Source organism: Trichechus manatus, unplaced genomic scaffold (genome assembly GCF_000243295.1).
Source record: "Trichechus manatus latirostris isolate Lorelei unplaced genomic scaffold, TriManLat1.0 scaffold00026, whole genome shotgun sequence".
NCBI classification, from domain to species: domain Eukaryota; kingdom Metazoa; phylum Chordata; class Mammalia; order Sirenia; family Trichechidae; genus Trichechus; species Trichechus manatus.
Window position 1 is genome coordinate 11,565,967 of NW_004443962.1, and position 12,353 is coordinate 11,578,319.

The 12,353-nt window shown below is 41.0% G+C and overlaps 1 protein-coding gene across 1 annotated transcript in view; it reads left to right on the forward strand.

Annotated features, from left to right (window-relative positions):
* The window catches only part of POLQ (DNA polymerase theta), a 103,611-nt gene extending 101,033 nt beyond the window's left edge, over positions 1-2,578 (forward strand). The window contains exons 28-29 of the mRNA XM_023728683.1: positions 895-1,010; positions 1,480-2,578. Of these exons, the coding sequence (XP_023584451.1) occupies positions 895-1,010; positions 1,480-1,593 (230 nt within the window). The 3' untranslated portion in view covers positions 1,594-2,578. The remainder of the gene's footprint in view (positions 1-894; positions 1,011-1,479) is intronic.
* The last annotated feature ends 9,775 nt before the right edge of the window (positions 2,579-12,353 follow it).

Here is a 12,353-nt window from a genome sequence, read left to right on the forward strand (position 1 = left end):
ACCTTGTGAGACAGAGACACCTCTGAGCAAACTTGGGCTTCATTCAGTGACAGTGAAAGGAATTCTCTCTGAGGGAAGCACTAGGCCTGGGAAGCTGGGCCTGAAGGATAAGTAGGAAGACTGGATGGCAGAAAGGAAGAACCGCTGTGAGATAGGGGCAGACAGGTAAAGACAGCCATTCAAAAGGCATTTGTGTGAAACTTTATCTTAGTGGTTGGAGGGGTATGATCTGTCCTGCGAGGCCCAGCCAGTTAGGAAATGGAAATTAAATACATTACGTGGTTCTGCTGAGAATCTACTGAAAGGCATGGATCATCTCACAGGAAATGTACATGCATAGACTTACATATAACTTCAAGGGTTTCACTCTCTGGCGTCTACATTTTGGACCCTAGGTTTAGAATTGCTTGCCTAGAGTGGATGGTCCAATTGGGGAAACATCAATTCTACCAAAGTGACACTTCAGGCCATAAAACAACAACAGCAAGTGTCCCCCTTATAAAATATGCTTAATGACAATACCAGTTCACTTTGCTGGACTTGGAGTCAGGCCCCAAACTACCCGGGTGCTATTATTCAGATACAGAGGCAGGGGGACTACATAGTAAGAGAAGATGAGATGTTGATTGTTTGTGAGAAATAAGTTAGGCTGGAGTTTGGAGCAGAATTTTTTACACTCCATTTACTGACTCCTTTCAGGGAGGCAGTTGAAGGGGATTTGAGTTTACCTGATGGGTGGACGAGGTAGCAGCCAGTAAGTAGTTATTTTGCGTATTATTATTATTATGCATTTTAATCTCTTAATTAAAATTTCCCAGAGTTTCTCAGAAATTCTGAAAACTTCTGTGGCACAGTGGCATGCTGATCAGTTTTGCTGCTTTTTCTGTGGGGCAGGATTGTTACCAAAGAGACGACTGCCAGGGATGTTCTGCCCAATCCGAGGGGGCTTCTTCATCCTTCAGCTCCATGACGAACTCTTATACGAAGTGGCAGTAGAGGATGTTGTTCAGGTATTTCTGCAGTGTGTGTGTTCATTACATAGGAAACTAAGACACTGTAAGCCAGACAAACAGCTTTTTACCCTATGTGTGAGGCTTCTAAAACCCTACCCTCACCCTAGGATGACCATATGAATATTGAGTCCTTACAGTTGTTGAGGAGCTAAGAGAGCTCAGTTCCATGCTCCTTCTTAAACAAGAAATTCCTGATGCCAGAGATGCTTTTGCCTGGGAGAAATCAGATGAGAATTTGGAATCTTGACCTAAGAGTTTCAGATCTCTGAGCATTCTCGCTAAAACTGTAAGAAATTCCTGCCCATCAATAAAGGCCAGAGTTTGGGATGTCTGGCTGTTTTCTGGCTTTAAGCACCATTAGGTAAGGGCTCCAATCTGGTTTCTCACCTTCTCAGTGGGTGGGCTAGGGAGCATTCTTCTTTGATTGGACAGAGACTTTGTTAACCTTGTTACTATTATTTTGTAGGTAACTCAGATTGTCAAGACCGAAATGGAAAGTGCCATAAAGCTTTCTGTGAAACTGAAAGTTAAAGTGAAAATAGGTGCCAGCTGGGGAGAGCTGAAGGACTTTGATGTGTGATCGTGCCCCTGAGTAAGGCTTCCCGGGGAAGCAGAAGGTACAGTCACGTGGCAAAAATAGACATTGCACTTTAATGTACTTTGTGAAAACAAACCACTGAGGCTTGATGGATTTAGGATGTTAATCTTAAAGTCATAATTTCAAAATATGTATCAGGTTCCACTCTCTGTAGTGTAAAAAAAATTTTATTTTGGAGGTGAAATACCAAGTTTAGTGATTATACTCACTCTGAAAGAGTATCCGTGCAATTGCCCTTTATAGTTTACTGTGGCTTTACACAGATTCAGAACACAAGCTTGAAATATGCACTTAGCATTTTGGGTCCTCATCTGTCTGGGTTGAGCATGAGGAAAAAGGAGCTGCTGGCCCAGGGGCATTTTCAGGCCCTTATCTACCTCTTGACCAGGATTCAGATGCCCAGGGTGTAGACTCTAACAGGAGCCATAGGCAGGAAGGGTTTGGCTTCACTAACACCACTAGGGCCAGGCTAGTGTGATTTTTCTCCACGTCAGTTTAAGACTACAGAAGTACTATTTTTAAATAGCATTGGCTGATAAATTATGAATTCTATGAAATAGTAAGATTTGATGTGGATGGAGTCTGAGAATGAATGCTCATGAAATGCTGTTGTTTCTTCTTACATTCCCTCCCCAGTTTGTAAACTGAGTGTATTTGGAATATTTATGTATTATAAAATAAGCTACACCTCTTCAAGAGATACCCTGTTCTGTGAGATCAGGTGTTTTTATTGCAGTTTAATGTAATGCTGCCAGAGAAGGAAAGCGCCCCTTACCAGTCCTTAGGGCCCCTTTTGATGTTTGTGGCCTGATGAGGATACCCACGCTGAAAAGATTGTACTTTGTAATCCCGGTCAGAGGTGAACTGACCTTTTTCTGTTGAAATAAAATGAATTTCTGAGAAACTTTACATCAGCAGTTCAGTTTTTTTTCTTTATTTTAATTGTGTTTGATCTAAGAGTATCAGAAACCTAAGCCCCCGATTTACTTATTCTGCATATTGCTCAAAAATATCTGACCACATAGAAAGTGCCTATTATTTCATAATCAGTTATCAGAAGAACTCTTTGTTCATTAATCAGAATAAAGAAGAGATTTGCTATATAAATAAAGTGTAAGACACTATCAGTAGTTGAGTATTAGTGCAAAGACTCAGTGCATAGCTTTCTGTTTTGTTTCTTGTTTTTTGTTTTTTTTTGGTGGGCAGAAGATGACAGAGGTAAGAGAGAAGTTATATCATCATTTCTTGAGTTTTTACCATAGTCACTTTTCTCGTGCTTCTCAGAGAGAAAAGCTGTAGTGCTGTCATTATTCTGGGGGCTTGACATCCAGCACAAGAGAAAGCTGAATATATTTTCCTGTGAGTGTTCTCCAAACCTGAGGCCAACATACAGGCCATTTCCACCTCGTTTTCTGCAGCGGTGGCCCTGTGTGTGTAGCCACGTGCATTGTCTCATCCTTTTTGACCCATCAGCTGAAATTAAAACAAGCAATCTTCACTTTCCATGGTTCAGATGTGCACAAATTCCAGTTACCCCAGTTTAGTTAAATACCAGTAGTCCCCCAACAACACAATTCAGATTTCAGTTACCATGTGTGATAGTTAATTTTTGTGTGTCAACTTGGCTAGGCTATGGTGCCCAGTTGTTTGATCAAATACTTTGCAGATGTGAGATGCAAAGATTATGCCGGATTCTCTGGGGTTCCAATGTAATCACAAAGGTCCTTGTAAGAGGGAGGCAGGAGGGTCAGAAACAGAGTCAGAGAGAGATTCAAAGATGCTACACCCTTGGCTTTGATGATGGAAGAGGGGACACGAGCCAAGGAATGCAGACAGCCTCTAGAAGCTGGAAAAGGCAAGGAAATGGATTCTCCCCTAGAACCTCCAGAAGAAACACAGCCCTACCAACACCTTGACTTTAGCCTGGTAAGAAATTTTGGACTTCTGAACAGAAATAGATTTCTAGAAAAAATAGCTGACCATGGGAATGTTGGCACTGCTGTTGTTTGGTATGTTCTGTATATGCAGCCTGAAAAACTTAGTGAAGACAAAATTAACACAAATGAGAAAAATGGTCGTGATGAAAAGAATGGACATGTTCCAGGGGAAGTGATTCCAGCAAAAAGTTCTCAATCTATTATATATTATCTGTAATTTTACTGTATTATCAATCTATAAATTTACTGGCATTCCAATCAAAGTCCCAATTGGATGTTTTTTTTAAAGCTAGGTGTCATCTTAAAATTCACCTGGAGAAAAAAATATCCATACCTATTATCTATACAGTGCAAATTTCTTCCAACGCAGATTTGTTCATTCTTCTGGCAGTCAATGGTATATCTGACATTCTTCACCAATGCTATAATTCAAATGCATCAATTCTTCTTTGGTCTTCCTTGTCTGTCATGGAAGAAGTACAGCCAGAATGCTCCTTAGAAGCAAGGATGGCGAGACTTGATCTCACATACTTTGGACATGTTATCAGGAGAGACTAGTCCCTGGAGAAGGCCATCATGCTTGATAAGGTAGAGGAGGGTCAGTGAAAAAGAGGAAGACCCTCAATGAGATGGAGTGACATAGTGGTTGCAACAATGGGCACAAACAAATGATTGTGAGGATGGTGCAGGACTAGGCAGTGTTTTGTTCTGTTGTACATTGGGTCATTATGAGTCGGAACCAACTCAACAGCACTTAACAACAACAACAATTATCCATACATGCTATGGATTGAATTATTATTAGCTGCTGTCAGATTGGCCCCCGGCTCAGGAGACCCTGTGTACAGTGGAACGAAACACTGCCCAGTCCTGTGCCATCCCCATGATCAGTTGTGGATCAGACCACTGTGTTCTTAGGGTTATCATTGGCTGTTTTTTGGAAGTAGATTGCCAGGCCTTTCTTCCTAGTTTGCCTTAGTCTAGAAGTTCCCCTGAAACCTATTCAGCATCATGACAACATGCAACTTTGCACCGACAGACCGGTGATGGCTGCACATGAGGTGTATTCCTTGGGAATTAAACCCACATAGAAGGCAAGAATTCTACCACCGAGAGGTGGAACCAACATGGCGCTATAGACAAGCACCATGCCGTCCCTCTACAGCAAAGACCTGAAAACCTAAATAAAACAGATACAAACATCAATCTTGGAACCCTAAGTGTCAAATGAAGGGATAAAGATCTAGATCAAGCACTCAAAGGAATAAGAAAATGAAAATGACAGAGAGCAAGGAGCACTATGGGTCTGCCCTGCCCCCACTGGCTGGCTCCTTCAGTGCCATTTTTTGGGAGGGCACTTTTTTTTGTTTCTTCTGTCTCCCTTTCTTCCTTTCCTTTCTCCCACCCACCTAGCCCCGTGTGCCATTCCCACCCCTTCTTGATGGGCTATGCCACACCACTCGGCTAGAGAGACACTGGCACACGGCCTCCCTGGGTCTGCTCCATCCCCACCGGCAGGCTCCTTCAGCACCATTTTGTGTTTTTTTGGTTTCATCTCTTCTCTCCCTTCCTTCTTTTCCTTTCTCCCACCCACCTAGCCCCATGTGCTGTCCCTGCCTTTTCTTCACAGGCTGTGCCACACTGCTCGGCTAGAGAGCCACTGGCACACAGCCTCCCTGGCTCCACGCCACCCCACCAACAGGCTCCCTCAGCACCTTTCTATTTTGGTTTCTTCTCTCTCTCTCCCCTCCTATCCTTTCTCGCACTCACGTAGCCCCATGTGCTGTCCCCGCCTCTTCTTGACAGGCTATGCCACACCACTCGGCTAGAAAGCCACTGGCACACGGTCTCCCTGGGTCCACACTACCCCACCGACAAGCTCCCTCAGCACCTTTTTCTTTTTTTCCGGTTTCTCCTCTCTCCCTTCCTTTCCTTTCTCCTGCCCATCTAGCCATGTGTGCCATCCCCGCCCTTTCCTCATGGGCTGTCCCACACCACTTGGCTAGACAGCCACCTGCACACAGCCTCCACAGGTCCATGCTGCCCCCACTGGCAAGCTCCTTCAGTGTCATTTTATTTTTTGGTTTCTTCTCTCTCTTTCCCTTCTCCCACCAACCTAGCCTTGTGTGCCATCCCCGTTCCTTCTTGACAGGCTGAGCCACACCACTTGGCTAGAGAGCCACTGGCACATGGCCTCCCCGGGTCTGCGCTGCCCTCACCAGCAGGCTCCCTCAGCTACATTTTTTTGTTGTTCGTTTGTTATTGCTTTTTTGTTGTTGTTGTTTCTTCTCTCTCCCTTCCTTTCCTTTCTCCCACCCACCTAACCCCATGTGCTGCCCCACCCCCAATGACTGTGCTGTACTGCTTGGCTAGAGAACCTCTGGCACATGATTTCCCGAGTCTGTGCTGTCCCCACAGGCTGGCTCCCTTGCACCACATTTTTAATTTTTCTTTATCTTCCCCCTTCTCCTTTTTCCTTCTCCCTCCCATCTAGGCCCTGTGCTGCCTCTGCCCCTTCCTGACAGACCATGCCATGCTGCCTGGCAAGAAAGACATCAGTTCACTGCCACCCCAATTCCACCCCGCCTCCAATGGCCAGCTCCCTCAGCACCATAATTATTTCTTTTAGATTGCTGTTGTTGTTGTTTCTTGTCCCTTTTCGACTTCTTTCCTTTCTTCTGCCCAGCTAGCCTTGTGTGCCACCTGCACCCCTTGTTGACAGGCTGAGTTGCACTGCTTGGCTAGAGAGCCACTGGCACACGGCCTCACTGGTTCTGCCCCACCCCCACCCACCAAATCCTACTGCGCCACCATTTTATTTACTTTTTTCTTTTTTTCTTCTGTTTCTCTGTCTTCTTTCTCTCACCCACTTAGTTCCATAAATCACATCCTCTCCCTTTCCTCCTGCAAGTGCACCGTGCACTGAGCGCCATTTCCCTGAGCAGTACCAGCACAGACTACCAGACCCCGCCCTTTGATGCCCCCCAGCCCCGCCACATCGGCCCAAGTAAGTGCTGCAAATGACCCATCCCCACCCCTCCCCCCTGCTAGACCTTCCCTGCTGCACCATAGCTGAGCAACCGGCCCTGCCCACCTGGACAAGGTGGTGGGAAGTATTATGCCCACAGATGAACAAGAACAAAGCATGCCCAGCCTACCTGCTCAGACATAACAAAATAAAAAAAAGCAGGACAAAACAAACAAATCTACAATCAATAAACGAAGAAAATAATTCCTGAATGTCCCAAACACAGCAGACAATATCAAAACATATTAAAAAAACAGGACAGGATAGCTCCAGAATATGACAAAAATAAAATGCCAGATGACTTACTGGTAGAAGAAAAGGCAGTAGAACTACCTGACAGGGAATTCAAAACTCTATTCAGGGGTCTCCAAGAGATGAAGGAAAATGCAGACAAAAAATAAGGAAAAAAGGGATAAAATCAGGGAAAAGAGAGAAAGCAGTGGAAGAATTCAGGAAAATAATGTTAGGTGCTGTTTAGTCAGTTCCAACTCGTAGCGACCCTATGTACAAAAGAACAAAACACTGTCCATCCTGTGCCAACCTCACAATCATTGTTATGCTTGAACACATTGTTGCAGCCACAGGAACAAAACGTCAAAATAAACAACTAGAAATCATACAAAAACAGCAATTAGAAATCCAAAAGATAAACAAGATGTCAGAAATGGACAGTGCAAGAGAAGGTTTTAGGAGCAAATTTGAAACAATGGAGGACAGGATCAGCAAAATTGAAGACAAATCCTTGGATACCATTTTGTTTGAGGAAAAATCAGAGAAGAGAATGAAGAAACCCTGAAAACGATGTGGGATACAATCAAAAGCAAAAATTTGTGCGTCATCAGAGTTCTAGAACAGGGAGAGAAAATGTCAAACATAGAGAGGATGTTTGAAAATTTGCTGACAGGAAACTTCCCATATTAATATCATGAAAGTTGAAAAGCTGACCATCTATGAAGCTCAACAAACCCCATATAGGATAGACCCCAAAAGAAAAACGCCAAGACATATCATAATCACACTCACTAAAACCAAAGACAAAGAAAGAATTCTGAGAGCAGCTTGAGAAAAAAAAGTCATTTACAAAGGGGAAACGATAAGACTAAGCTATGATTACTTGGCAGAAATCATGCAGGCAAGAAGGTAATGGGATGACATATACAAAAACCTTGAAAGAAAAGTATTGTCAACCAAGACTAACATATCCTGCAAAACTCTAACTCAAATATGATGGCGAAATTATGACATTTCCAGATAAACAGAAATTAGGGAATATGTAAAAACCAAAACAAACTTACAAGAATTATTAAAGGGAGTCCTTCAGTTAGAGAACCAACAACATCAGACAACAACCTGAATCTAGGACACGAGACACCATCAGCTAGATACCAACCTAGGTAATGAATTCACAAGGAAAAAACAAATCTGAAAGATTTACAATAGGGAACCAGAGATGTCAGTCTATAAATAACAACACCACCAGAACAATAAAAGAGAATAAATGGTGTAGGTGTAGAACTTTGAAATGTAGATGAAGTCAAGGTGATGTCAAGTAATAAAAGACTGGTTTAAATTTAGGAAGATAGGGGTAAATGTCAAGGTAACTACAAAGAAAGTTAACAAACCTACTCATCAAAATAAAGAAGAAAAACATTAAGTCTCACTAACACAAAATCTACAAAAACGAAAGAAACAAGGGGAAAAAAAACCCACAAACAAAAGGAATTCAGCACAGGAGAGTAAGAGAAACAGAGAAAATGTCAGCACCATAAAAAGAAAAGCACTACAAAATTACAGCAATAAATTCACACCTATCAATAATCACACTGAACGTAAATGGCTTAAATGCACCTATAAATAGACAGGGAGTGACAGAATGGATTAAAAAAACAACCCATCAGTATGCTGTCTACAAGAGACACACCTTAGAAACAAAGGCATAAATATATTAAAAATCAAAGGATGGAAAAAATATGTCAAGCAAACAGCAACCAAAAAAGAGCAGGAGTGGCAATACTAATCTCAGATAAAATAGACTTTAACACAAAATTCACCATAAAAGACAAGGAAGGACATTATATAATGATTAAAGGGGCAATCCACCATGAGGACATAACCATAATAAATATCCACCAACCCAATGACAGGGCTCCAAAATACATAAACTCTAACAGCACAGAAAAGAGAAATTGACACTTCCACAATAATAAGAGGAGATTTCAACACACCACTCTCAGTAAAGAACAGAACATCTAGAAAGAAACTAAACAAAGATATATAAGATCTAAAGGCCACAATCACCCAGCTGGACCTCATAGAAATATATAGAACACTCCACCCAATAACAGCAAAGTCCACAGTATTTTTCAGTGCACATGGAACATTCCCCAAAATAGACCACATCTTAGGCCACAAAGCAACCCTCACCAAAACCCAAAACACTGAGATAATACAAAGTATCTTCACTGATCACAATAACATCAAAGTAGAAATTAATAACGGGAAGAGCAAGGGAAAAAAATCAAATACATGGAAATTGAATAACACATTGCTTAAAAACCACTAGGTAATAGAAAAAATCAAAGATGGAAACAAAAAATCCCTAGAATCAAATAAGAATTAAAACACATCATACCAAAACCTTTGGGACACAGCAAAGGCAGTGCTCAGAGGACAATTTATAGCAATAGATGCACACATCAAAAAAAAAAAAGAAAGGGAAAAAATCAAAACATTATCCATACAACTCAAACAAATGGAAAGAGAACAGCAAAAGAAGCCCACAGCCACCAGAAGAAAGGAAGTAATAAAGATCAGAGCAGAAGTAAATGAAATAGAGAATAGAAAAACAATAGAAGGAATCAACAAAACCAAAAGTTGGGTCTTTGAAAGGATCAACAAAATTGACATACCATTGGCCAAATTGACAAAAGAAAAACAGGAGCAGACACAAATGACCCAAACAAGAAATGAAATGGGGGACATTGCAACAGCCCCAACTGAAATAAAAAGGATCATAGCAGAGTACTATGAAAAATTACACTCCAACAAATTTGAAAACCTAGGGGAAATGGACAAATTTCTAGAAACACACTACCTACTTAAACTAACACAAACTGAAGTTGAAAATCTGAGCAGACCCATAACAAGAGAAGAGACTGAAAGGTAATAAAACTCCCAACAAGACCAACAAAAAAGCCCTGGCCCAGATGGCTTCACTGGAGAATTCTACTAAACATTCAGAGAAGAGCTTGCACCAGTACTACTCAAACTATTTCAGAACATAGAACAGAAAGGGATACTTCCAAATTCATTCTATGAAGCCAGCATAACCCTGATACCAAAACCAGGCAAAGACACCACAAAAAAAAGAAAATTACAGACCAATATCTCTCATGAATATAGATGCAAAAATTCTTGCCAATAAAAATCAGCATCATTAAAAAAAAAAACACTCTGACCAAGTGGGATTCATATCAGGTATGCAAGGATGGTTCAACATTAGAAAATCAGTCAACATATTCCACCACATAAATAAAAGAATCACATAATCATCTCAATTGATGCAGAAAAAGTATTTGATAAAGTCCAACACCCACTCCTGATATAAAATCTCAATAAATTATGTATAGAAGGGAAATTCCTCATTAAAAGGCATCTATACAAAACCAACAGCCTAAAGGAGAGAAGCTGAAAACATTCCCCCTGAGAGCAGGAATAAGACAAGAATGCCCTTTACACGACTTCTATTTAACATTGTGCTGGAAGTCCTAGCTAGATTAATAAGACATGAAAAAGAAATAAAAGGCATCCAAATTGGTACGGAAGAAGTAAAACTGTCCCTATTTGTGGCTGATATGATACTATAAATAGAGAACCCAAAAGACTCCACAAGAAAACTTCTGGAACTAATAGATTCAGCAGAGTAGCAGGATACAAGATAAACATACAAAAATCCGTTGAATTCAGGTATACCAATAAAGAGAACTATGAAAAGGAAATCAGAAAAACAATACCATTTATAGTAGACCCTAAAAAAATAAATTACTTAGGAATAAATCTAATCAGGGACAGAAAAACCTATACAAAGAAAGCTACAAAACACTATTGCAAGAAACCAAATGAGACCTACATAAATGGAAAAACATACCATGCTCATGGACAGGTAGACTCAACATTGTGAAAATGTCAATTCTACCTAAAGCAATCTGCATATCCAATGTAATCCCGATCCAAATACCAACAGCATTCTTTAAGGAGATGGAAAGACTAATCATTATATGGAAAGGAAAGAGTACCTGGATAAGTAAAGCAATACTGAAGAAGAATAAAGTAGGAGGACTTGCACTACTTGACCTCAGAACCTACTGTACAGCTAGGGTAGTCAAAACAACCTGGAACTGGTATGACAACAGACACATTGACCAATGGAACAGAACTGAGAACCCAGATGTAAATCTATCCACCTGCAGTCACCTGATCTTCAACAAAGGCCCGAAGTCCACTGTATGGGGAAAAGACAATCTTTTTAAACAAATAGTCCTGGCAAAACTGGAAGTCCATCTGCAAAAAAAATGAAACAGGGCCCATACCTCACGCCATACACAAAAACTAATTTAAAATGGATCAAAGACCTAAATATAAAAGCCAAACCTATAAACATCATGGAAGGAAAAACATGGCGAACCCTAAAGGCCCTCATACATGGCATGAGTTGCATACAAACCGTAACTAACTATACACAAACACCAGAAGATAAGCTAGATAACTGGGATCTTCTAAAAATTAAACACTTACGCTCATCAAAAGACTTCACCAAAAGAGTTTTCAGAGTGGGAAAAAATTTATGGCTGTGAAAAATCTGACAAAGTTCTAATCTCTAAAATATATATGAAAATCCACCATTTCTATAACAAAAAAAAACAGATAATCCAATTAAAACATGAGCAAAGGTTATGAACAGACACTTCACCAAAGAAGATGTTCAGGCACATGAGGAAATGCTCGCGATCACTAGCCGTTGTTGTTGTTGTTAGGTGCCGTTGAGTTAGTTCCAACTCATAGTGACCCTGTGTACAACAGAATGAAATGCTACTTAGTCTTGCGCCATCCTCACAATTGTTGTTATGCTTGAGCCCATTGTTGCGGCCACTCTGTCAGTCCATCTTGTTGAGGGTCTTCCTCTTTTTTGCTGGCCCTCTACTTTACCAAGCACGATGTCCTTTTCCAGGGACTAGTCCCTCCTGATAACATGTCCAAAGTATATGAGACGTAGTCTCGCCATCCTTGCTTCTAAGGAGCGTTCTGGTTGTACTTCTTCCTAGACAGATTTGTTTGTTCTTTTGGCAGTCCATGGTATATTCAATATTCTTCACCACCACCACAATTCAAAGGAGTGAATTCTTCTTCGATCTTCCTTATTCATCATTAAGCTTTCACATGCATATGAGGCGATTGAAAACACCATGGCTTGGATTAGGTGCACCTTAGTCTTCAAGGTGACATCTTTACTTTTCAACACTTCAAAGAAGTCTTTTGCAGCCGATTTGCCCAATGCAATGCATCTTTTGATTTCTTGACTGCTGCTTCCATGGATGTTGATTGTGGATCCAAGTAAAATGAAATCCTTGACAACTTTAATCTTTTCTCCGTTCATCATGATGTTGCTTATTGGTCCAGTTGTGAGGATTTTTGTGTTCTTTATGTTAGTGTGTAATCCATACTGAAGGCTGTGTCTTGGTTCTTCATCAGTAAGTGCTTCAAGTCCTCTTCACTTTCAG